Here is a 27,195-nt window from a genome sequence, read left to right on the forward strand (position 1 = left end):
CTTGATGATTTCGCGAGTAGTTAAACTCGCAATCGTGAAGTAAAGCACTGAGAGGGAAACATGTATACGTGCGCATCACATTCATATCGGTATCAGAGTCAATATTTTCATGTGTCTTTAAATTGATGAATAGCACCTGACTCGTGAAATTTGCAAAAATAAAAACCTCACAAAATATTTGGCGCACACAGTATTTCTGGCTAGATATTCATGTCTTGTGTCCAAACTTTTCAAAAATTTTCAATGGATTTATAAATATTATTTGTAAATATGCCAGTTTCCCTCCATACCGTGAGCCAACATCATTATTAAGAGAAAGAGAGAGAGGCTGACCTTGTAGTTGATGAGCGGGTGACGTCCGAGGAGAAAGTCCTCGCAGCTGCGGATCTTGAGGACGTAATCGTCGGCCTGCGTGGCCTGCTGGTACATCTTCTTCTGGGCCTTCTGCACAAGGTCCTCTGGCCGGTCCCGACTGTTCACCCTTAGGAGTGACGTTGTTGACTGAGTGGAGGAGGCAATTGGGATAAAATAAAAGAGAGATTGTCACGATCAGAGAGGGAGCAGCACAGTCAGAGTTGCATTGCTTGCCTGGAAAGCTTTGTTAAAGGCATTATTTACCATTTGCAGATGAAACAGAAACCCAGCTCTAGTGCTTCAAAATAGTTCTGAAATGTGAGTTAGGGATAGAAACAACCAATGCTAAAATGGCAATCCGTGTAATCAAAGTTAAGTACAGCTGTATGGCAAAAAAAAAAAAAAAAAAATGTGAACAATAGTTAGTGTTGTTTCTAGAATAAACCATCTATTGGTATGGTTTATTGAGAATAATAACGATATCACCTTAATATATTTTAGCCTTTACTGCAAAATTTTTACATGGTAAAATGTTTTGTGATACACCAGTGGGTCCCGTTTTATAAAACTTGTTATCAGTGACAAGTTGTCACAGATGTGACAAGCTACTGAAATCCTTGCATCTGATTGGCTGAGAGCAAATTTGTCATAGAAACGTGGGAGTTGTCACTGATAACAAGTTCTATGAAAGGGACCCATGACCTATTATATGCATCAAATGTGATATGTGCTCCCAATGGTAAACAATACCATTAATCATCCAGTGAAAAGGTTTTTTTTCTAGAATCCCAGAAAGCAAAGAATTTCACCTGACCTTTCTACCGTTCACGGTGGCCACCATGTTTCAGCATTGCTAAAGGCTCTCCCTAAATCCTAAAGGCCCTCCCTAAATCCTCATTTGCCAATCATAAAGCGGATTGGCTTTGGATCAGAAAACTTACATTTTCTTGAGGCAGGACAAAGTCACTCTTCAAGTCAACAGATATAATGTATCTGAGGTAGTACATGACCATTTTGGGCGAGAGTGTGCTAATGTGCGTGTGTGTGTGTGGGGGGGGGGGGAGAAATGAAAGATAAAAGAGGAACAAAAGTCGAAGAGATAGGCCTACAGGCGGCCATGGAGATTTACAGACAGACACAATGACAAACTGAAACAAACACACATACATTCACACACATAAAAACATTCAAAGGTCCCCATCATATTCTCTGCAAGCACACAGTGACAAATATATGTGTAGGAGAGAGTATTAAAACTTTATTGCATTTTATTTGCTGAGCGTAAACAACAAAGTAGAGCAGATGGTTTTACAAAACAAGGACATATAAGTATCTGTTGGTGTGTTTCAATAATTTTCATGCACCAGGCTTTGTACCAGCACATTTTCAATGCACGCTACATGTATAGCAGGTGGGACGCCCTGGTTTTGTATTGCATTCGGGGCAAATGGTATCCAAACTAGTGTTGTCATGGGGGGGGGGGGGGGGGTTGAGGGCAAGGTGCTAGATAAGGGCTTGCCAAAGTGCAAGGGGCAAGTTAAAATCAAAGGCAGGCAAGAGTTCTGGAACAATGAGAGAAAATGCTTGCCCACACTGGGCATGCAAAAGTTTTAGAGCCACCTTCTTTCACTTCCCCCTTTTAAACCAACGAGGTCAACAATACCGAAGCCATGAAGTAATGACGGTTAAGTGATGCAATGCACTTTGATTTCATTTCAGCAAAACTTTCCAACACTTATGTGAAGAAGTTTCAATGCAATGCAACACCAACACTCAATTGATCCAAGTTTGTTAATACCACAATGTGTTTGAGCATGTGAGTCCATGTGTGCTGTTTATTCAAATTATCATGTTTTATCAAGCCCTTGACTTGCAAAGTGATTTTCTATATCATTTTCTCCTATTTTTGGACTTTCTGTTTGGGCATGTTCAGGCAAATGTTCTGCAACAATTTGTAAATCTGCTGCTCTGACCGGATAAGTGGTAAACAACAGTTTTAATATGTACTGCCCCGTAAGGGAGTCCTTACCAGACTGGAGGAGAACCGCATGTTGACCAGAAACTGCTCTGGGCTGCTCTCTGCAACCGGGCTGGAGTCCACCTGGGGCGGAAACAGGTACATGGCCTTCCGGTCCCAAGACCATTTCATGTGGTCCCGCTGCACGTCCATGCACATGCGTCGCATGTTGCTGCGGAAGTCGTGCACCTCCTGGTTCTTCATCTGGTCGTATTCATGGAGGCCTACATATGTATCAATCCAAGCAGTTATTATGAAGATAATAAATGATGAAGAAAATATGATAGTGAAGATATTATGGAAATATAAATGATGATGATGATGATGATGATAATAATGATAATAATCACCATTATCATTACAATCATCTTTGTCATCATAATAATGATGATAACAGCAATAACAATAAAAATAACAAATATACCCCCTGAAATATACACACTTTGTGTATGCGGGGGTAAAATTATTTATTGTTTGAAACTCTGAAGATTACAAACTGGTGAACCTAACTACGCCCTAGAGTATTGCAAGATACAGAATGAAGTTCAAAGTCTTACATACACATGTATATTGTTTATTTCCAGTGGCTGGCATACGATTTGTAGGTATTATATAATGACAGGAAACATTCAGATATAATAATCATATAAAAAACCAGTGTGTACACATATACAGTACAGTGTACATGTGGCTGTCCTTTCTGCTCTTTATGGAGCCATGAATGTATAATAGTAGACCTTTGAATCCTAATGTGCTACTGATGATGATCTTGAACTTGAGGAAATATTTGGGCCATGCTACACTATGTACAGCAAATATAAAGTTATGCTTGAAATTAAAACAATTTTATAGTGCCTTCCTACAGCACAGGATACAACACAACCTGAAAGTTATACAATACAATTTTATGACGACCAAGGGAATTGAATACATTAACTTAAGTTTTCCAAACAACTCCTCATGTGAGAGAAATAAGCTCTACTTGCGTAAAGCGCGGAATCCTCTGCATGTCCAATTGATAAATCAAATGAACCAGGCAAAAATTATAAAATGCTATATGATGTATATATACTATTGTATATTTTGGTAATGACTGCTACAGATGTTCAGTGGACTGTGTATGAACACTGTGCAATATATTAAATACACTACCACGGACTGAAAGGAGTATAAGCATCAAAGGCATGTAACAAAGAACACATAAATGAAATGCCACCATTTGATGCATATTTAAAGAGTTTTGTTTTTGTTTTTTAATCACTGCTGGGGAGGGGGTTATAAACATTTGCCTAAATGATTACTTGAAAATATGCAAAGTATCATTATTTATAGGGGATGTTTGCAGCTTCACCGCTTGGTGCAAAACTAGAGTTTCAAAAGTGAAGACGAGGAATCAAATCTTTTAAAGTATTTAGAATTATCACTGCATTTCAAAAATGTTAAAGTTGAATTATGATAATAGAGTATTTAAAAAAAAACATAATGAAAGAAGCTTTCATCAAGATGAGACATTCAAGGATGAAGTAATGGAATCTCATGGCTTCAGAATGAAATCAAAATTACCGGAAACATTTTTAGGGACCTAAAGTTCACCACAATATTGATCAAGATTAAAAGTGAACGGCACAGCACACACAAGAAATGATATATTCAGGGTGTTGGGGTAGCACAGTTAAATCATCAAGACTGCTCAATCATACATACTTTGTAACCTCCAGTAAACCTACACACTAAGGCCCGAATTCACGAGGGTGGTACAAATGAAACCATGGTTTAAACCATGGATAAAAAAAACATGAAGCACCAAGTGTCGCACGGAATATTTTCATTTCATCATCAAAATGATCGTTTCGTTAACGAATTATCATTTCATGGACGAAATGTTCATAATACAAAATGTTGTCATTTCGTTACAAAATAATCATTTCATCAACGAAATGACTGATTTCGTAACAAAATATTCCATGCGACACGTTGGCGCTCCATGGTTTTTGTCCATGGTTTAAAGCATGGTTTCATTTGTACCATCTTCATGAATTTGGGCCTATGCAATAACCACAACAAACTGTACAAACAAGCAAACATACAACCAAACTTACTCTTGCCGATGCAGAGACCAATCTGCGAGTTCAAAACCTTGTCCTCGACGTCACCCGCCTTGCGGATGACGCGCAGTGTGCTCCAGAACGGCTTGACGTCGCAGAGTCTCCGCTTCTCGTCCAGTAGGACCTCCTGCTCGGCGGAGTAGTTGATGCACTGGAAGATGTAGAAGTTGAGATCCAGGAGCAGGTTGTACAGCGGCTGGGTGCTTGCAACGTTCCATAGTTCCTAATAGAAAGATATCATAAAGAACAGAATAGATAGAAGTTGGTGCACAGTACAAATTCAAACTAGAAGATGACTTGATAAAATTTATGCAGGAACCAAAGATGATAGTGTAGTCAACGAATCACCCCTCACTCTTTTCATACTAATATGATACATCTAAACAGTAGTGAAACCAATACAACAGATCAAGACAAAGTGCTAAGGGGAACCCTGCGACATTTATAATACAGGCATCTCAAATTTTGTCACATAACTACTCTTCCTGTGGCAAGCAGGACAGTCCTCTGGGTCACTTAACTACAATGACATTCAAATTCCTTTTGTTTCCATGAAATTCCTGACGACAAACTCTTAAAAACAGAATGTTAAAATATGTCAATGTTTTATAACAATTTGGCCTATGTTTTCATGACTATGAAGGTAACCATATTTTTCAGACATTCTTGTTAAATGCAAATCATTAAAAAAAAAAAAAAAGAAGTAAATTCTATCAAACAGACAAACAAAAAAGAAATCAAGGGAGCATGGTTGAATTCATCATCCAGGAAAGAGTAACATATCCTCAAAGAAATGAAACAGAAAAAAAAAAAAACATTATTTATCCAATTCCCCATTTTTTAGTGAGAACCTGAAAACTGCACAGACTTTGTGCAGAATACTGTACTACTGGATATGCCATATAATAGCAAGTCTAAATTTTTGCGTATCAAGACTTCCCGACAATTTCGCGAGTGGTTAAATTCGCAATCGTGGAATGCTGAGCTGAACGGAGAAATGTATACATGTGCATCACATTCATACTGGGATTAGAGTCATTGTTTTTGCGTGTCTTTATTCTTGCGAAGAGCTCCTGATGCGCAAAATTCGTGAAAAATAAAAACCTCACAAAATAATCGGCGTATACAATACTTTCTCATGAGCAATTGATTCTTGACTTCACTATTTCACGTCTCCCTACAATGTTTCTGTACCGGTACTGAGTTATGATCGATTGAGTAGTATGACAGATATTCTATATGATACTAGAGTTAATACATGTACTTTAAAGACATCATTTCTAGCTGCACACTGGAGGTCATGTTTAATTCATTATTAGACCACCCACACACCGGTATCTTATCAAGAGTCTATTCTAACTTGACTATTGCCTTTCATGTCACAGCTTTATTCACTTGAGGTAACTTCCCTGTTGGGACTGCGTTTTCCTTCATACCAGCCATTATTGGCTCCTACAACACCATCATATACGCCAGGTCACGTTTGGCCGCAACTTCCTACTCTCCACTGAGCAGTGATAAACTAGAAAAGCACTCTGAGAGCGCACACCTCCGCCAAGCAGCTACTTTCCACCTGATGATCTTGCTCTTCCAAAGAGATTTTTCTCCTCTCCACCACTGGGGAAAAGTTCTTTGGGCTCTTCAACAGAGATCAGTGATTTCCACCCATAAGGTATACATGCTGAAAAATCGCCCGATTTCCCATTATAGAAGCCTTTGTTACCTCTTTAAATGGTACGCACTTAAAGGGGATGGCTAGTAACTGATCAGTGGGAATCAGTGGGAATGCTGGAGGATGATTGTTCCAATCCTTGTGGGGTTCATTTAAGAGTACATTATATATCTATTCTTGTGTGAAAATTATTTGCCTCAGAATGGTCTCATATTCGAGTAATGTGCAGTTTAATGTTTCCAGGTAAGCGTCCCTGGTCAGTGACGGGGCATTACTCGAATATGAGACCATTCTGAAGCAAATAATTTTCACACAACAGTAGATATATAATGTACTCTTAAATGAATCCCACAAGGATTGGAACAATCATCCCTCAGCATTCCCACTGATTCCCACTGATCGGTTACTAGCCATCCCCTTTAAGTGCGCATTTGAAAACCTCAAAAATGCGCAGCTTGAACTCCCAAGTTCATTGACCCTACAGTTGTACCTGTTAAAATATCAAAAATCCTTCATAAATTCCCCCAAAATCATCGGATCACTACCAAAATTTAATCATTTGTTACTTGTGTCCCATTAATATTTTCATCCAAATCCGTTAACTATTTTTTTAGTTCTTTTGCACAAGGACAAACAAACAAACTAACAAACCAACGGTAACGAAAACATAACCTCCTCCCTTGGCGGAGGTAGCAAGACGGCAAGGTACACTTGTACAATGGTCACAGTTTCAATAGGGAAAGCACCCTGTACACATTGTACCAACAATGACACAATGCACCATTCAAAAAGAGAGCTTAAATATAAAATTTGTTTGCCAAACAAAGAAAGTTTCATCAACATCTTCCTCAAATTCCTCATACATCCTTCGCTGCTGAATCTACACATTCAAGCCACAGTGACAGCGGCAAAACAACTCAAAGTTGTCAAAGTTTTGCCAACTGTGTGACTCCGGCCTTCTCTAAAACTTCTCACAAACTTCAAGTGGCAAAGCTTCCCACTCAAACTTCTGGAACCCCCACAAATCTTCTCGAAGTTTATGCAGTCTGTATGACTATGAGCACGCAACTGAAGCTAAGTTTGCCAAGTGACCAGTCCATTTTGGTGCATCGAAATCATGCATGACCCGTCATTGAGATATGTACGTGTGTACATTATTGTCACTTTTATTAGCTGTCAGAATATGGTGCATGCTTTCTTTTACATGTACAACGTGTACAATTGTACATAATGTATGTTGCGCATGCTCACCAGTGACACAAATTACTGGACATTTGCCCGCCAGTTTGGACAGACGAGCAAACTTTGTAAAGACTTCTGGCATATGATATGAACTTCGCTATCGTTTTGACAGTGTGGCTGCAGCCTACGTGTATAGTGTATCTTTTATAAGCCTCACTCAAAATAAATTATTGCTCATTATACGATGGTAAACTTTTCTTAGAGTTTATTAATCATCATAGGCAAAGTTTATATGCTAGATTTACTGTAATTCTCAAAATTGTGATAGCATGATATAATAATTTACACACTAATCAAGAATGATTTTAAATGTATGGAATGCCTCAATAGTAGATTGAACAGAAAAAAAAATTAAGAAATATTGACAAAAACTAGAACTATCACTCATTGTGATTAATATACCCCCACCCACAACTGAGGGAATTAGCTCAACCAGGACTAATTTCTTTTTAATTTTTTAATAGCAAAAAATGTTACCATGGCAATGCACTGTTCAAAAGTGAATAAATGTATTGCTCACTGTTAGTCATATGTCCCACATCTCAAGTCAAGTGCTCAAAAACTGAGTGAGCAAGATAAATAAACTGACAATTTGTATGGTTTTCATTAAAAATTGTGTGTTATCATGGCAACACAATGTTGGACATTAAGAAAAAATGAAGTTTGCACAATAGCCGTTACATGTGCAATTTCAAGCCAAATGATAAAAGGCTGAGGGGCTTAGTTGAATTCACAATACCAGTGTATCATTTTCATTCAAAATATATTGTTACCATGGCAACACATTTTCAACACTGACAAAAGATTTTTTGCACATCTACGTAATGTAGAGGTAACATATGCCAAATTTGAAGCCAAAATGCTATAACACAGAGAGTTAGGAGAATCAAAATGTTTGCATGATTTTCATTCAAAATGCACTGTTACCATGGCAACACATTGTTCCACAATGATGAAATACGAAGTTTGCATATCTCTGTACTATAGTGGTTGCATGTGCCAAATTTCAAGCCAAATGCTCAAAGACTGAGGGAGTTACCTGAATCCACAATATTTTTGTATGATTTTCATTCAAAATATGCTGTTACCATGGAAACGCATTGATCAACATTAACAAATGGTTAAGTTTGAACATCTACGTACTATAGTGGTCACATGTGCCAAATTTCAAGCTAAATGCTCAAAGACTGAGGTAGTTACCTGAATCCACAATATTTTTGTATGCATTTTTAGTGAAAAGATGCTGTTACCATGGCAACACATTGTTCACCATTGACGAAAGATCAAGTTTACACATCTATACACTACAGTGGTCACATGTGCCAAATTTCAAGTCAAATGATTAAAGACTGAGGGAGTTAACTGAATCCACAATATTTTTGTATGATTTTCATTCAAAATATGCCGTTACCATGGCAACACACTGATCACCACTGACGAAAGATTAAGTTTACACATCTACGTACCACAGTGGTTATGTGTGCCAAATTTCAAGCTAAATGCTCACAGACTACGGGAGTTAGCCGAATCCACAATATTTCTGTAAGCTTTTCGGTAAAAAAAACTCGTTACCATGGCAACGCATTGTTCATCACTGACGAATGATTAAGTTTACACATCCATATACTATAGTGGTCACATGTGCCAAATTTCAAGCCAAATGCTCAAAGATTGAGGGAGTTATCTGAATCCACAATATTTTCATTTGATTTTCATTCAAACTATGCCGTTACCATGGCAACACATTGATCACCAATGACGAAAGAGTAAGTACGCACATCTACGTACCACAGTGGTCACATGTGCCAATTTTCGAGCCATATACTTAAAAACTGAAGGAGTGAGATTTATCTACACATTTTTGTATGATTGGTTTAAAAAAAAACTGCCGTTGCCATGGTAACAGATTTTTTAACGCACACACCAAAGATGTTTTGGCACAACTATATAGTACATTGATCACATATCCCAAATTCAAACTGAATTGTCACAAAACTGAGAGAGTAGTTCGATCCACAACATTTTGTAAGATTTTTATGAAAATCTGCCGTTGCCATGGCAACGCAGTATGAAATACTAATGAAAAAGGTGTCTTGCACATCGGCCTGTGGTAGCAGTCACACATGCCAAATTTGAAATTAATTGCTCAAAAAATGAGAAAGTTGTTCGATCCACAAGATTTTAGGAAAATTTGCCGTTGCCATGGCAACGCATTATGCGATATTAACGAAAAAGGTGTCTTGCACATCTACCTTTGATAGCGGTCACACATGCCAAATTTGAGGTCAATTGCTCAAAAAATGAGAGAGGAGTTCGATCCACAAAATTTTGCAAGATTTCTTTAAAATTTGCCGTTGCCATGGCAACCCATCGTGCAATACTAACGAAAAAGGTGTCTTGCACATCTTCCTTAGATAGCGGTCACACATGCTAAATTTGGGGTAAATTGGTTAAAAAATGAGAGAGTAGTTCGATCCACAAGTTTTTATGAAAATATGCCGTTGCCATGGCAACGCATTACACGATACTAACGAAAAAGGTGTCTTGCACATCTACCTTTGATAGTGGTCACACATGCCAAATTTGGGGTCAATTGCTCAAAAAATGAGAGAGGAGTTCGATCCACAAGATTTTGCAACGGACCGACCGCCCGACCGCCCGACCGCCCGCCCGACCGACCGACCGACCGACCGACCGACCGACCGACCGACCGGCCACCCGACCTCAGAGTGATTCCTATATACCCCCCCTACACACTATGTGTGGGTGGGGGTATAACAATATTGAAAATATCATGCTTGAACACACTGTAATATTACAGACATTTGTACCTTCGAGTTGATTACTCTATAGATTGAGTGAGCACAGGGAAAATTTAACTGCATTCTGCTCGAAAAATGAAATTTTACGGGAGCTGCTCATAAGCTTTGAAAGACATTCTTGCCAAGGAAAACCATTCAGCCACCCACCCTATTCAAACACACACACACACACACACACATACACAACAATAAACCCTGAAAAATATACTTCCTTGAAAACCAAGCCAGTAGCTTGTTCTCATGTTACAAGCATTGAGCCCTACATAACTGTACTTGCTAAATATTCCAAAGGGACTCGATTTTCACACAGCTGGTATGATACATGTTATTAAATTCATTCTCCACGTAAACAAAATGCTACTGTACCTGCCCTCTGAAATTGCGGGTATTGTTGCACTCAGCCAGACTGTCTGGATAAAGGCCTACATGTAATGCAATTAATGATGATAGTGTGCGCGTCTACACAGTACCCTTGACTACAAGCTGTACATCAAACACCAGCTCCTTTACCTGATGAGTTATCCAGAGTGAAAGCCTCTCAGCATTACAATGGTACTCCAATTTCATTTTTGGAGTTTAGAATTTGGTACTTTATTGTTGGAATATTACCACTGCAATGTCAGGCAGAATTACACTGTACCTGTATCACACTGTAAAAGGATAGCTTTATAGTGATTTGAGTTAATATACAATTGTACGCAAAAACTGGATGGTGCAGTTTTATCAAAATCAGACACGAAAGAAGAAGAGGGAATCTGAAATGTTAACATTTTCATCAAATAGACACAAATTGAAAGAAAAACTTCTTGTTTGCTGATTTTACTTGATTCAAAAGATAAATTTCAGAACATTGTGTGGAAATCCCAACATGAACCTACGGTACCCATGTACACATGGACATTTATTGCTTGTTCTGTATAATTATCTATTCATGCACCCGTTTCTGTCTAAAGTGTCACAAAATATTCCAAACATGCTTTGATCTTATCACTGCTGACAGCCTGCCTGGATTAAAGCAAAATGGCACTTTGAGAAATTGAAAAACTACAATCACATAGATGTGCAGAAGATGAAAAACTTTCTAATCAAGAAAAATTAATGTGCAGTAAAGTTGTTGCATATCTTCTGAAATCGTCACTCTAGCAATTTCATTTGCAAAATGCATGTGGAACATGTACATTTCAAGAGAGAACAAATATTCTGACATTTTGATGGTGATTTGCAATCTAATTTTTCCAATTTTTGCACATTGTTTCAGAGAAAACATGGACAGTAATACAAAATTTGTCTTGATTTGAGGTTTGCTTCTCCCCCAAATAGGCACCTCAGCCAAATAAGACTGAAATGAGGGAAATCGCTCTTTTGTCAAGTGACGATTCACAAAGTACATGGTCGTCATTGTCCAAACATCTCCACGTACTCATTAAAGATGCACATAATCAGGTGGCAGCACTGATGATGAGTAGTACATATTACACTGTTTATTCCACATACAGCTGTACTAAGAATCTTGCTACAGGATTGGTCAAGAGCTGATCACGTGATAAAGCATAGTTTTGCCCATCACATCACCTGAGAAGAAAAGTTTGTTATACTCTAATCATGACTGTCATTTTGTTTCGCTTATCTCTTTCTAGTGCACACAATCCTAATGCGTGATAAAACTTACAATTTTGAGTACGAGCGAAATAAAAGTGCATTGCACTGTGGTCTATCATTTGACCTGGGTCAAGTGATAGACCACAGTGCAATGCGCTTTTATTTTGATGCCACGCGCAGGGCGCAGAGCAAATTCGTTGTTTTGTCATCTACATTGTACGTCTTGTCTCAAGTAAACTACGTAGCCTATAGCCCTGAGGATACTCTGAGACAGCTATTAAAAACGGTTTCAGATGTGGAATAAAATGGGAATATCGAGGACCCTACAGTACGCGCAATAGAAAACGCCCGACGAAAGTGCGTCCAAATTTCGTCCCAACGCTTTTTTCGTTGTTGATTTCGTCGGGGACGTTTTCAACGCTTTTTGCGTCCAGACTTCATGGACGGATTTTGGACGAATTCAACGAATTCAGCGAAATCCCCGAACGCTTTTCCGAAGCTGTGGACGCATTCAACGCTTTCAGCGCTTTCAACGCTTTCAACCCTTTACACGCGATCACACACACACAGGAAAGTTAGCTCTAATCGCGAATTGCTAGCTCTTCTTTCGTCGAAGTTCTCTAGGTTTCCCGTCCATTTCTCTCATTTTCTCTCTTTTGCTTTCGTATCATTGTATCCCTTTCTTTTCAGAGTACAATCATACTTTAGAGAGTATTTTTTCTCATTTTTATTAAGTGATTACCGTGTTTGCCACAATTTGGGGTGAGTTTTTGTTCGAGTGTTTGTTGAGTTTTTCGATTGAACGATGTGTCGATTATCTTCGTGTGTGCGAGAATATCGTACCCACTCGTTTGTTTCCGTGTAAGTATTTTTACCGTAAAGTGTCTTCATCGTTCGTCTTCACGCATCGGGTTTTCACCCTAGTTTTCCTCATCGTAGTTTTCCACATCCATTTTTTTTTTCCGGTGCAAGATACTCTGTGTATTTTCTGCTACGGTAAAATGCCATCGTCGATATTTTTTGTGTATTCATCGTAGTTTTCCACCTCCATTTCATTTTTGTGTGCAAGATGTGTAGCTAGGTCTGCGATGTCTGAATCGTTTACAGATGTGTTTTGTGAGAGTATTAACCACGATGATTTTGAGGATTTTGAGGGTTTCGCGGTGGATGAGATCGACTGGAATGATAGTGATAATGATAATGAATCTACACTATCTAGTGGTGTTGATATAAGAGCTCTTATGATGCAATTTATTTCGTGTGACCGACCATCATGACGTTGGCGATGACGAGTACGAAACGAGTAGCCTATACATGTACAATGTAGGCCTGGGCGCTAGTGTACTTTCGCACCTGTTTGTCAAACGACCTCCAAACATGCACAAACTCACCCTGGTTATTCAGTAACCTAAAATACTTCCATCTGAGTCTCCAAAGTTGAATATACGTTAAGTTTTTACACTTTTAGCGTTTACGAGTGTGGGAAAATCATTGGAACATCTTGATCGCTATTCGCTGGAATTGCATTGCTGCTCTGCTCTGTACACAAGCACAATTACGAATTGGTCTGAATGTAGCGACACAGCGACTTTTTCTATGGTGTCGTTGAAAAGCTAAATTTTTTTTCCCCTTATCCTCGGCCAAGTCTTCCATTAGCGGTTGTAGCTTCATGGCGGCGGTTGAATGAGCGCGTGCGCGAGTGTTTTTTCTCTCTTTTCTTCTTTTATTTTCAGGAAGGACGTATTCCCCCTTCCTTCCTAGCAATAATTTCTTTGTGATTTTCCTCTTCTCTATCTTTCTCAATTTCCTTTTTAACTCAAGTGTATAGATCTACTTTCTGCCTGTTTTTTGTTTCCTTCATGGGTTGTTATTCCCTCCAACTACGAGGGCCTTTCCTCTCAATCCTCTCCTATCTTTTTCTTACATTTCGTTGTAATAGTTCTTTTTCCCCCCTTATTTCCTTTCCAATCTGTATAATTCTTTCTTGTCTTTATATTCATCTTTGCTCTCATCCAGGTTTGATTCATCTTTGTTGTCAATTTGTATTTTTTTTTGTAGTAATTGCTTTCCTCTTTTCTTTTAATGAATTCTCCATTTTGTAAACCTTTCGGGTTTTTTTTGTGGGTTTAACTTTTTGATACACTAGCCTGCTAGCGTTTTTTTTCTTTTATTTCCTTTCCCCCTTTTCCTAGCCAGCCTTTCCCTTGTATTCTTCACCCTTGTCTTATCACATTTTCACAATCTTCTTTCATTCACACCAATTGACATTCACACACACACACCTTTTTTGTCTTTGTCAATCTTTTATTTTTCTTTCTTTTTCGTATAAACATTAATATACAAATTATTTCATTGCAAAATAACACTTATACTAGTATACTAAATTATAGCAACATAAATTCTACATTGTCTATATCAAATAAAATATTCTTGATTTACCTTGATTCAACATCATGGTAAATTACGGTAAATCAAGAATTTTTTATATAAAACAAAACACGCACACAAAATGAACAACTCCAATCCTAAATTACTATGCCGCGACTCGGTAGAAGCCAAGAGAAAGGTGGAAAAGTATTATCTTTTTAAAGACACCATAGAAAAACTTGCCGTGGTCACTGTGAGATAGCTACATTCAGATTAATCGCGGCGCTGGCTGCTGCTGCGTTGCCGTGTGTTTTGTACATCGTGCTGCGCTGTCTGCTCCTGTGCAACGCAGTTATCGCCGAGCGAGTAGCTGCGATCGAGATTATTCCGAGAAGGATATGAGTGACAAAAATAGTGAAAATTCCATTTCTACTGGACTTGAATCTCACTCAGATGCAAGTATTTAGGTTACTGAATAACTAGGGTGAGTTTGTGCATGTTTGAAGGTCATTTGACAAAAACAGGTGCGAAAGTACACTAGCGCCTAGGCCTGTAATGATCTAAGACGAGAGTGACACTGACGACATGGCCTGGCCCTGGGGGCTGTTTTAGTGTTGCCTGCTGAGTAGGTGTTCCATTCTATCCTTTCAGTTATCTTTCTATCACTTTCTTCTTTTGACCCTGGATGAAAAAAAAAAAAAACCCTATCTTGCCATGTAAAGACAGAACACATACCATCATGAAATATCATGACATTACTAAAGTAATAAAAGAAATAAGTAAGCGATGAAAATTCTTGTTTGTAAAATCATAAATCAAAGGTGATTTCATATGAACCAGCTCTTTGAAACGTATTTAATTTGCCTATTGATACTTGCTTTGCAAGTATACATTTTCTCTCCCATGGACTTTGTGTCCCCCTTTTTTTATGTGCTTTTAATAATGATTATTCTAATTTGTTTTGTCAATATCATCATTATTGCTGTATTAATATTACCATACTTTGATATGGTTAATTGCATTTGTTGATTGACTCTAACTTTCATTTTGTTGCCTCCTCTTGGTACTTGTACAGATCCTTTCTAGGGCTTGCTGTTTGCTCACCCCCCCCCCCTTTTTGCTGTTGCTATTTCACTCTTTACCTTTCTTTGTCTCTCTGTTGTTCCTTATCTTGTTTGATGTTGCCTCCATATTCATCCTTTTCCTTCAATGGTTGCCCCCTGGCCCTCACGACCATTACTAACCTTCCCCTGCCTTTTGTCTGTCCATCCTCCTGCTCTAATCCCCCTCCCTTTACCTGTTGGGCTCCTTGCCCATGACATCCTACCCTCTCCTTTTGTTTTCTTTGTTCCTTGTCCCTTGCCTGTTCCTGACTGTTCTTGTTGTGTGAAGTCGCTTTACATGTGTGTGGTTGCTTTTTCTGCCTATTTGCCATTTTGCTTCTGACGAAGATTCTGCTATGATCGAAAACTTAGGTCCCTTTTGACTCTATCCTAAAAACATTCATGTACACTCCCAAAACTTGCTGGGCTAGTAATGAAAACTTCCATTATCTAGCAGGGGAGAGGGAATGCTTTCATTTTCTCAAGAGAGCTTTTGTGTGAGAGAATGCAAAACTTGATTGAGTGTTGCCAAGTTGTTTTCAAACTTCTTCATTTTATTTGATCTTAAGCATAATCACTTTCGTAAGTACATGTACAGTATTACGATTTCTTCTCCCCTGACTGTAATCGGAAAGTTTGCCATAAGGACGATCGCTAATGTGTTTGGATGTGCCGATATGCGAAACACGTGGTTCAAAAGAATGCACCATGTGCTACTTACAGTTGTACTGCCTTAAAGGTTACTGCAAGTTGAATGGATCGAATGCGCCATAGGCTTAGTTACGGTAAACAGTTTACGTTCGATGCGAATAATTATTACGTCTTTCAGGATCGAGGAATAATACACACAAAACATGCAAACAAATAAATCCACGAACGAGTGTTGATAACCAAAATTCATATGAAAAGTAATAGGCAGTTTTGATGAGCGTGAAATTTTATTGTCATGATTTTGCCGTTTAATCGGGTGGTGGCTGCATCACATAGGACATCTCAGTGAATTTGTCTAGGCATATGAGACTTTTCATATAAATCTGTGATTGCATTTTTGAGTGATTAATCAATTCCTTTTTACAGTTCGGGAACCAGAACATCAGAACATCTTTGCAATGATTCCTTTAACTCAACTCACCCGCGAGTTCTTCGATCGATATACTACACCAAATGCGCGCATTCTTTCGTCTGGCACCTGGGGTCTGGCACGCACCTGGTTTTGTGGAAATTTCCACAAAGGGAGAGGGTGGGGTTTTTCCAATCCCAAGAGACCGCATTATACACAAGAAGACAATCTCGTCGCTTCTATCATTTTCCGTCACTCGTGTTTTCCCCTTATTCTTTGCTAATAATGAACATTTCGATTGAACTTAACGATGGTTGTTCACACGTGGTTCCTTTTGTTGTGAGGTGCAGGTATTTTCTTTTTTTTTATCATTCTTGGGAGGGGAAAGAAGAGTAAAAGAGGGAAAACTTATTTAAATAAACGAAGGGCACGTACGCTCAGCATCCACAGCAAGCCGTCTTTTACATCAGCATCGTTGATTATCATCACTTGCACTATCATCAGGCATCACTCGGATAATTTTGTCCTTTTTTTTTATAAACATTTAGAAACACGATCACCATCACTCGAGATAAACACGTAGCAGTGGCAGATCCAGAGGGGGCGCATGAGGCGCACGCCCCCTTTATTTATCGTGGAAAAAAAAAATAGAAGTGAAACCCGGAAGTGGCACCAGAAATATTAGTTGCGCCCCTCCCCCCTCCTGTACAGAATTCCTGGATCCGCCCATGCCTGTACGAAAATAAATGTCAACAGACAAAGTATCAACAACCTCCCTGACAACCACATAAACATTACCACAGAGCACACCGAAGCGGCTGGCATCAAACACCCTTCGAAATACTGCAGCAAAGCGCGAAATCGCCGTTACGAAAATGCATGTATATATATACACAGTGCGAGGCAATTGAAAGATTACCTTTAAATATTTCAGAATATGAAAGGAACAAATAAAGTGATATGAAACGAAAGAAATCGTACACCAAACGAAAGGTATAACGACCTCCAATAGGCCCTTAGCCGCAGCATATCAATAAACATGACGTATAAGCACACGGAATATGCGTGTTTCGGATTCCTCCCTTCTATATTTCTTTCCTGAACTATTCCCAATGCCCGAATAAAATAATGACTAGTTTGTTACACTGATTTCTTCTTCTGAGGTAAGGAAGTTCGTTCGTCCGAAAACAAAAGGATTGACACTCCGAAGGTTTGCTAATCGGGCAATGCCCCCCCCCCCCCCCAAAAAAAAAAAACAAAACAAAAAAAAAAACAGCCCACAAAATGCTCGTTAATCAAAACATTGGTTAATAATGTTAAAGACGATAATAATAATAATAATAAAAATAATGATAATAATAATAATAATAATGATAATAATAATATAACAATAGACAGAAATAAAACAATATGGCCCCCTATAGCAATTACCCGCAGCATGATTACATTTTCGAATCAACAAACATGGATAGGCACAAGGAATATGCGTGTTTCGGATTCGAAATAACGCCGTAACCATCGGAATAGCGCACCCGTTTTCTTTTTTTCGGAATAATGAACACCACGGAAATGAATAAATGATTTCAAACTAAGAATCCATCGTAATTCTTGCCTTAAAGATTTTCCTCCCTTCTATATTTTATTCCTGAACTATTCCCAATGCCCGAATAAAATAATGACTAGTTTGTTACTCTGAAACATGGTGTTGTGAGTTAAGGAAGTTCGTTTATCCGAAAACGAAAGGATTGACACTCCGAAGGTTTGCTATACCCATCGAACAATGGGGGAAACAAAATAATAGTAATACATTTTATTTTCACACTAGGTACGAACATCTACAAGGTGTAAGGAATTTGCGTGTTACGGAACATTTTATCACTTTCGCATCAGCGAACTTTACGTGCATTGGGTACTACAAAAATGCCTCCCCCCCCCCCCCCAAAAAAAAAAAAAATGTATATATAATTACACCAACGCTTGAGCATAACAACAAACAAGCAATCAAACAAACAAATAAACAACTTAAGATTTAATCTCATAGCTGCTTTGAATATTTCACGTTCCGTCTGCATGACTGTATACTTCTTTTCAGAATTATCTCTCGCTTCCCGCTTCACAACTAGGAAATAAACGATAGTACAGGTATATAAGAATTAAACTTATTGTCTTACTCTGAATATAAAATTCATTATTTCAAAAGTTCGTTTATCCTTGAATACAACAGGCTCGATACTACAGTACTCCGAAGGTTTGCTAATCCGACAATAACGCACCTATCCAATCACAAACATTCGTGCATTTTCGAATTATGAATCATAATTTGACTATCACATTTACGAACATCTATTTTTCGTGTAGGGAAGTCGCGTGTATCTGAATGTTTCATTTTCGTCCTAATGAACCTTATGGGTGCATGGGTACAACGAACATGAACCTCAAACCCCCCCCCCCAAAAAAAAAAAAAATAAAAAAAGAAAGAAAGAAAGAGCCAAGTCAAACTAAGAATCAGTCTGAATTAGTCGCTTTGAAAATTCCACGTACCGTCTGAATTATCTCTCTGTCCAATAAAGAAATAAACGATATCAAACTAAGAATTAAACTTATTGTCTTGTTTTGAATATTACTTTTTTTTTGCTTTTCTGGGGCCCGTTGCATAAAACTTACCATTGAATTTCAATAGTAACTACCGTCAGCATCAATGATTATAAAATTTACCGCTGATTTAAGACTTACCGCATAGAAAGGAGCGGTAAGTCCAGCGGTAAGGGTTTTATGCAACAGGGCCCTGATTCAATAAAAAAACGGGCAATGTAACGCGCAATTGCTGAAGAAAGAAAATATATTTAATGACCAAATAACGGCGAACAAATCCTTCTAATTTCTTTTTTCCTCTTTTTGGGGGTTAATTTTCTTTCTATACTCAAATGGATTTTACGTACACGCAATTTTAGTGAAACCATTTTCTTTTTGGTCGGCATTCTACGATAAGGTTCCTGTGGGTTCCTGTGGGTTCACCCTCGCCAAAATTGCGTGATTTCTCTTAAATACTATGAACCCGAATGATCTCTGATTGGTAATTTAGTCTATTTCATGATCAACAGTTGTTTATTTTCTGCTTGTAAAAAAACAAAAAACAACACGTGAACAATTAGTAGGCCTTATACTGGGTCTTGTCATGTATCGTACATCTCTGTTTCGTTCAGCCGAGCGAGCCATGCCATGGCAATTGCGACGCACATACGGCGCACTCGCCTTTCCCACACGTGCACATTCCCTGGTTACATGCAGCCCGCATACCAACATGTGATGTATCAGGTGACTTACAAATGCAGTGAATAATCTGCTAACGGTGCCGTACTTACAGCTAGGGTAAGGGAAACTAAAACTTTTACAAATTGCTTCAATGAAAACGGCATCGATGTATGTATACATGTTACCATTCTTAATAGTATTATGTGAATCAGGTGAATTCCACGCCTGTCTACTGTTCTCATTCCCGACCGCTGTGCTACTACTAGTACTTGTTGAGTCTAATCTTGCAGTGATTCTTGCCGGCTAGCGGCTGTGGATGTGGCCACTACACACACACGTGTGTACTGTATTCCATGTGCGCCTTGGATCACGGACGCTTTTAACGAAATTTGGACGAAACTGCCGAGCTCCGAACACGCATTTTCCGAACGAGCAACGCATTTGCCGAACGAAATTGAGCGGGCGGTCGTGCGTGAAATGCGTCCACAAAGCGTCAGAATCGTTGCTACTGGATCGATAACGAAATTTCGTCCAAATTTCGTCCAAATTTCGTTGCTACTCGATCGATAACGAACTTTCGTTGGAAAACGAAATTGACGGAGGCGTTTCTTATTGCGCGTACTGTAGATGTGGAATATAAAGCAAATAATCAACTTTTAGTTTCAGGCAATGAGACAAACTATGATCACTTTCTCAGCGATCTGAATGTGTACGCTATCTTTCCTCAGCTGCACTTTGGAAAGATTCTACATCCAGATCACCTCGGAAGTGATAGTTTGTCCCATCACCTTTAATATTGTTGATTATTTGCTTACTGTACGTCCATGGTTAGAAAAAAAAAAAAGTCTGTCCCTTGACCTCACCAGAACAGCCTCCCTCCCCCCCCCCCCCAAACACACACACACACACACAACAACAACAACAAAGATTAAACGATATTCATTTGTACGTCACATGATGGGAAATCGACCAATTGGATAGCTACATAGTACATGCTTTTTGTGGGTGTTGAATAATACTTATCAATGCTCATCTACTTGTACATGTATCTTGCAATTATCACTATCGTTGTAAATATGATTACAGTGTGATTATAAAATACAATTACAAAATAGATGCTGATTATCATATTACCACTTTAGTAAAGTAAAGGGCTAAATCATTTTGTGTTCATTCAAAACAAACAACTATAAAGTTCAATGATCCCATATTTTGCATCTACAGTATCCTGTCTCATGTACACGTACACGTAAGAATTTTAGAAAAGTAGCACATGTAATAGTGATACTAGTAAGATTTTAATGCCATACACATGCAGAGTATTGATCTAAATTTGAAATTTATGCTGACAAAACGTACAATGTATTGTTACATTGTAGGCTGTATGTGTACATATGGGGTACTGTAAAAGTGGATATTTTCGGGTGACTAATTTTTCGCGCTTGGCCAGGTCGGAAGAGTTTCGCGTGTTTTTAATTCCGCGGAATCAAGACATCGCGCACAGGCACATGTGGCAAGCAAAAATATTCGCGTGCTTTTATTTTCGCGCTAGTTTCTGGTTGCGCGAAATGCGCGAAAATTTGAACACCGCGAAAATTTCCACTTTTACAGTACACCAAAATGCACAGAGTGTACAATGTACATTGTACGTACTTCTACTACTTGCACCACTTTCTACAGTGTACAATGTATGCAGTACAATGTACAGCGTACTAAAAGCAAATTGCTCTGACACACAATCCTAAAATAACTCTTAAGTACCTCTGAAGTGATTTGATACAGACAAAAACAAAGTTCGCTTTCTGTTCAGGCTCTGTTCTTTGTTACTTTAAAACATCTCATCAGTGCCTAGCTTCTAGTTTCGACTATAATCGTCCATTCATTTCGCCATTCTTCTCCCTTCTTAACTTTCTCCTATTTTTTCTCCACCTATTTCTCTGTATCTTCTTATTCCCATTCCTATTCTGCCAAGTCCTTCTCATTCTTGTTTTCCTCTTTTTAGAATAATATTATTGAAAATATAGCACTTCATTAAAGACAAAAATGTTTTAAAAGCGTTTTACAAGTAACAAAACACAACAAACATCTAAGGAGATACGAGTACAAATAACAAATGATTACGTTTGTACCTCCACCACTTGAGGGAGATGGTTATGTTTTTGCTGGCATTGGTTTATTTGTTTGTTTGTTTGTTTGTAGATCTGTCTGTGTGGAAGACAACTCAAAAAGTTGTGAACAGATTTGGATTGAATCTATAGGAAAATTTGATAATGACACAACGAACAGATGATTAAATTTTGGGAGAGATCCAGGAATTTTCAATTAATTCTTTAAAGGTAATTTGTAATCTTTTGGCAGATACGGTCAATGAACTTGGGAGTTCAAGCTGAGCGTATTCGAGGTTTGCATACCTTTGTACAACGTACAATGTACCTGTACACACACTATAAAAAGTGTACATGACCATGCTCTACTTGGGCGAGGCGTGCGCAGCTGGAAGCTGATGACGAGTGAAACAAGAAGGGCTTCTGTTTTGGGAAATAGGGCAATTTTCAGCATGCATCTAAAGAGTGGAAATCACTTTTATATAAAACTCATTTGGAGAACAAGATCAGAGGTGGAAATGAGCTGCTTGGCAAAGGTCTGCGCTCTCAGAGAGCTTTTCTACTTCTTCCTGTTTCTTCTTCTCCTCCTCCTCCTCCTTTTTCTGTTTCTTCTTCTTCTATACTTTTTTTTTCTGCCTCTTTACATATCTTGCCTTGAAGGTCTTTTAAATTGCATGAAAGTCTTATAGAGACATAATACTTTATGTGACTTTGAATTGGCCAACACCAGGCCCGTAACTAGAATTTTTATGGGGGGGGGGGGGTTCAAAGTTGGAAATAGTGGACCTTTTTGAGGGAGTTAAAGGACAAGTTCACCTTCATAGACATGTACAATGTAGATTGAGTGAATGCAGCAATATCAATAGAACACATCAGCAAGAGTTTGAGGAAAATCGGACAATCTGTTTAAAAGTTATGAATTTTTGAAGTTTCTGCTGGATAAGAAGACTACTACAGCTTGTGATGTCACATGTGTACAACTACATTTATATATAAAGAGAGTATAAGGAAAATTCAAGATATTTTCACTTTTCTCGCATAATAAAAGAACACTTGACTTCCCTCTTTCAGACGGCACGGGGAATAATACTACCCTTAACATAGTGTACGTCAGTGACGAGTCTAGGAAATGTGCACTTTTTCAAAAAGTAAAATTTTGAGAAATTCTCTTTATATTTTCCTTGACATCATACACTCTAGTAGTCTTCTCATCCAACAGTGACTGTGCAGATACAATGTACTTTTAAAAAGATATATATTTTTTGTTCAAGCGGACCCTGCTAGCAGGGTGGGGGGGGGGGGGGGGGGGGGTTAGGGGGGTGAGTTTCGTTCAAACCCCCTGAACCCCCCCCCCCCCCCCCCGTTACACGCCTGAACAAAAACTCTCTCTGTATACGTTCTGTAGAACTTTTACTTTGAAACAAGGTAGAACACAAGCGTGTGAACTACATGCTGTAATGAAATGACAACTCGCAAGCAGCATCCAAGACATACCTGTGCAACAGCTTTGCCATGACACTGCAAAACTAGATGAGGTGCATTACAAAAAAAAAAAAGAAAATGGATATCAATGGTGGATGTATTACATTATTGAGATAATGGCCACGAAAGGGGTGGGAAAGGGAATCATAAAAGACATTAAAGACATCTGTCATCAAAGACAGTGCAACCAGAAAGGATCCTGGGTTTGCATGCAACCAAATGCAGCGTTCACATTTTACGAACAAATCAACTTGACAGCTTCCACGCACTGTAACAAATTACGTGCCTGGCACACTCCATGGTAGTGAAACTTGACAACCCCCTGGCGGGTAAAATATTCAGGTGGCAGACAGAAACGCAAGCTGCGGCTGCTTGTGATTCACAATCAGTCACCGCCTTAAAGGTACACAACACATCGCACATTTCCTTGCCTCAGCTTTCGACAGTAAATTCTCTTTTACTTCCGCCATGTTCATTTTACAGCAAGGCATTTCAATGACATCTAAACAGCAAGGTCTTTTGAGATGTGTACTGTGCCACTATACTAGACAAAAGTTTCACGGTTTCAGGCCCTGGGACATTAATTTTATTGCACGGGTGAGTGCAGATCTCTTTGACTTCTAGAAACCTTGATGCTACAATGTATACACTAACATCACCAGTGTTATTACAAAGAAACTATAAGAATAATGCATTTCATTGTGTTTCACAGTTGCACAAACAGAGGTATCACAAACATGTCCCACAAAGATTTCTAATTCATGAGCAAAGAACTCAGGTCTCCATCGTGTGTTTGAAACATCACATGACTGCTCTTCACCTATTATGGTTTTGGGCGTCTCCATGTTGCAGTAAGCATTGCCACTGAAAAGAACAAGTCTCTGGTCATATCTGACTACAGTTGAACCTCTCGTATCCGGACAAGTCGGGACCAGGGCTCATCCGGATAAGGGATTTGGCCGGATACGGGAGACTCAATGCTTTATACATGTACATATACATACACATGTACTGATGTAGCCCATTGTACTATCTTTGTAAATACCACATGTACAGCTGTAGTAATGTGTATACTGCAACCTTTTCATTGTTACACTCAGTAACAGACCCCAAAATAGTACCTTCGTGTTTGCAAGAATGAAATCATTTTCTTTTATAAATTCTTGGGATGATTTACCTAAATAATTATTAAGAAATGTATCAAGGAGATCTTGAAAACAAACAGTACGAGTCGACGAAATTACGCTTCAAAATGCGATGATTTGGGGATGTTTGGGGATGTTAAAATGTCTGAAGGTAAGCAATTTGGAAGGAAACTTGATGTAATGTATGTTAATCATGTTGGAAGTGTACAATTGTAATTCATATACAGTGTTTGTGTAGGAGTTCTCAAGGAGTTGGGAATCCCCCTTTTCTCCCGCAATTATTAAAAAATAAATAAAAATCGCGGCGAGATTGCGTCCATATAATAGAGAGATCCGGATAAAGGGAGGCCGGATAAGAGAGGTTCAACTGTATTTCCACTTTGGCACTGGCACCAAGTAAGAACGAGGGAATAGTTATTTTTGTTAATACCTTCTGTACCCATTTGGACAGTCTACCAAGGAGCTTCAGAAACTCCTTGATTCAACACGCCCCACCACGCCACCGAGCAGCCGAACACAGTCGCATTCATGTAGACGAAACAACTGCGATCCAATTGCTGAGATACTGTGCGCCCATTCAGATGGACACAAATATCCTGCTATAATTCAGTGCAAAACGTGATAATTTATCAACCAAACTGCGCTTATCCAAAACATATTATGGTTGCACTTGCCCTTGTGTTTGGGGCACTGTCTTGATGTGTGTTTTGGATTATGACAGGACCATGGTGCAAATTACACATGTGTATCTAGGGCAATTTCTCAAAAATAATTTTTGCAAAATTTCTTGAGATTTCTATTGCAATGCTGATCGCACTAATTAGTGGGATTTTAATGTCCACATACATTTAGGCAAATTGTAATTTTTGTTTTTTAAATCTTGAAATTTGGATCATGAGATACTAGTAAATCTCAAGAAATTTGTGTATTTTTAACGTCAAGCCTTTCTATGCTTGTACCATTATGTTTCTTTCATTTCCGCACAAGATTTACACACCAAGGATCTAAGGTTTTCATACCATGGAAACCCCACTGTTAAGGAAATGCAAAAAGATGTACATGTACCTGTGTACACATACATTACCATGCTTTTCTGACTGTCCTTTAATGACTTTGTTCGCTCTTCAAAAGTTTCTTGCACGAATGTTGATAGTGTCATCCCAACACAGAACCAGCCTGTGTTGTGACTGTGTTGCAAAAGAAGTAGGTCACAAACGTTTTTTTTGTACCCAATGGTTTGTTGTGTTACGCACTCTCCTGATCAAAGTTTAACAGAACGAGAAGAGAGGTCTGATGTTGATATGTTGTTGTTTTTCCTCCCTACAATGTAATTCACCCTTTGCCTTTAACTCTCCCCAATGAATGTTGTTTTCTCCAAAGCAAGGTCAAGTTGGATGACTGTACAGTTAGACTAAATGTCAAGTCTCAGCATCTTTTGGTGGCAGCACCATAATCTTGCCACTCTTGTCTGTCCCCGTACTCAGCACAGTTGTCTACACCTCAGCCGACAAGAGCTGCCAGCAAAAGACATTTTGCACCTTGGAGAAGTTTGTTCGGAGTGAAAAGTTCATGGCACAATTTTACAAATAGATATTAAAAATATCCAAACAAATTGGCGATGAAAATTTGAGCAAAGTACGATGTAATGCCGTGGGAAAGTTTCAATACTACTGTTTCCCTGCCATCACATTTTACCATCTGAAATATATGCCGCTACCACGCCATGACAAGCCATAAACTGCTACATTTTCATACATTAATGGCCTTGGAGGGTAATGTTGGTTTGCTTTGAACACACACAAGGGCTTTTTACACTTGTGTTTCTTAACCCCGGACTTTCTCTGACCCAGGACTATCGTTAGTCCCGTACCAATTTTTTCAGCTTTTTACACTCACCAATTAGTCCCGTACTACAATCTCTTGTCCGGGGCTAAGGAGAAAACTGACCTTTTTACACTCGTATTTCTTAGCCCCGGACTTTCCAAACTACATGAATATTCATAATTACGCTGTGTACTGTATACGTACACGCACGCACCGGCAGCACTTGATTACCTCGTTTCTGATTGGTCAGTGAGGGTCGTCTCCGTCGCTTAGCCCAGGATTATTTTTTCGTTCTGTTTACACTCACTTGCTTGGCACCGCAATTGCGGTGCTAACCCCTGCTATTTTGCAGGGCCAGATAGTACCGTACTATCGGTGGGGCTAGCCCACTTTGGCAAAAACGAGTGTAAACAGAAAGTGGGCTAAGGATATAGTCCCGTACCAACGGTGGGGCTAAGGCCCCCCCCCCCCCCCTTAGCCCCACCGTTGGTCCGGGGCTAAGCAAAAATTTACAAGTGTAAAAAGCCCTACACAGACCAACAGACACATTCAGCTTGGCTCTTCATTGTGTAATCTATGAATTTCTGACCGAACAATCTGTAACAAAAATATCTTGTTTATACTAAATAGCTGTGGTTATACATTTAAATCTACCACATTGTTTATTAAATTTCTTGCAATAGAGCTACATTGTATCTAGTGTGTACCACAGTCATAATGATCAAATCCAGCAATTACAATTTGAACATGTGAGGCTCTACCTTTCTCTCTAAAGACAATCACATACCTGCCAACATTTCAAGATGATATTACTTGTGGATTGCAAAAATCTTATTTTATATATGCAAACTGAAGTTAAAAATCTTATTTTCAGTCAAATCTTCCGAAAATACACATGAAAGGTAAATCTAAATATTTTTTTTAAGTCTTATTTCTCTGACAGAAAATTTTATTTTGCTTTTTTAATGCAAAAAATCTTACTGAATCTGATAAAATCTTATTGGTTGGCAAGTATGCAATCAATTTGGACAAAATGGGCTATATAA

General features: G+C 38.7%; 1 protein-coding gene across 1 annotated transcript in view; it reads right to left on the minus strand.

The window, feature by feature from the left end:
* Positions 1-27,195, minus strand: part of LOC139743621 (phosphatidylinositol 4,5-bisphosphate 3-kinase catalytic subunit beta isoform-like) — a 61,220-nt gene that overhangs the window by 18,951 nt on the left and 15,074 nt on the right. Inside the window, exons 3-5 of the mRNA XM_071654097.1 lie at positions 4,471-4,699; positions 2,384-2,595; positions 334-501 (exon numbers count right to left, since the gene is read on the minus strand). Coding sequence (XP_071510198.1) covers positions 334-501; positions 2,384-2,595; positions 4,471-4,699 — 609 coding nt within the window. The remainder of the gene's footprint in view (positions 1-333; positions 502-2,383; positions 2,596-4,470; positions 4,700-27,195) is intronic.

This window comes from Diadema antillarum, unplaced genomic scaffold (assembly GCF_040938485.1).
Source record: "Diadema antillarum isolate AM-2024a unplaced genomic scaffold, OU_Dant_1.0 seq00001098_RagTag, whole genome shotgun sequence".
Lineage (NCBI taxonomy): Eukaryota > Metazoa > Echinodermata > Echinoidea > Diadematoida > Diadematidae > Diadema > Diadema antillarum.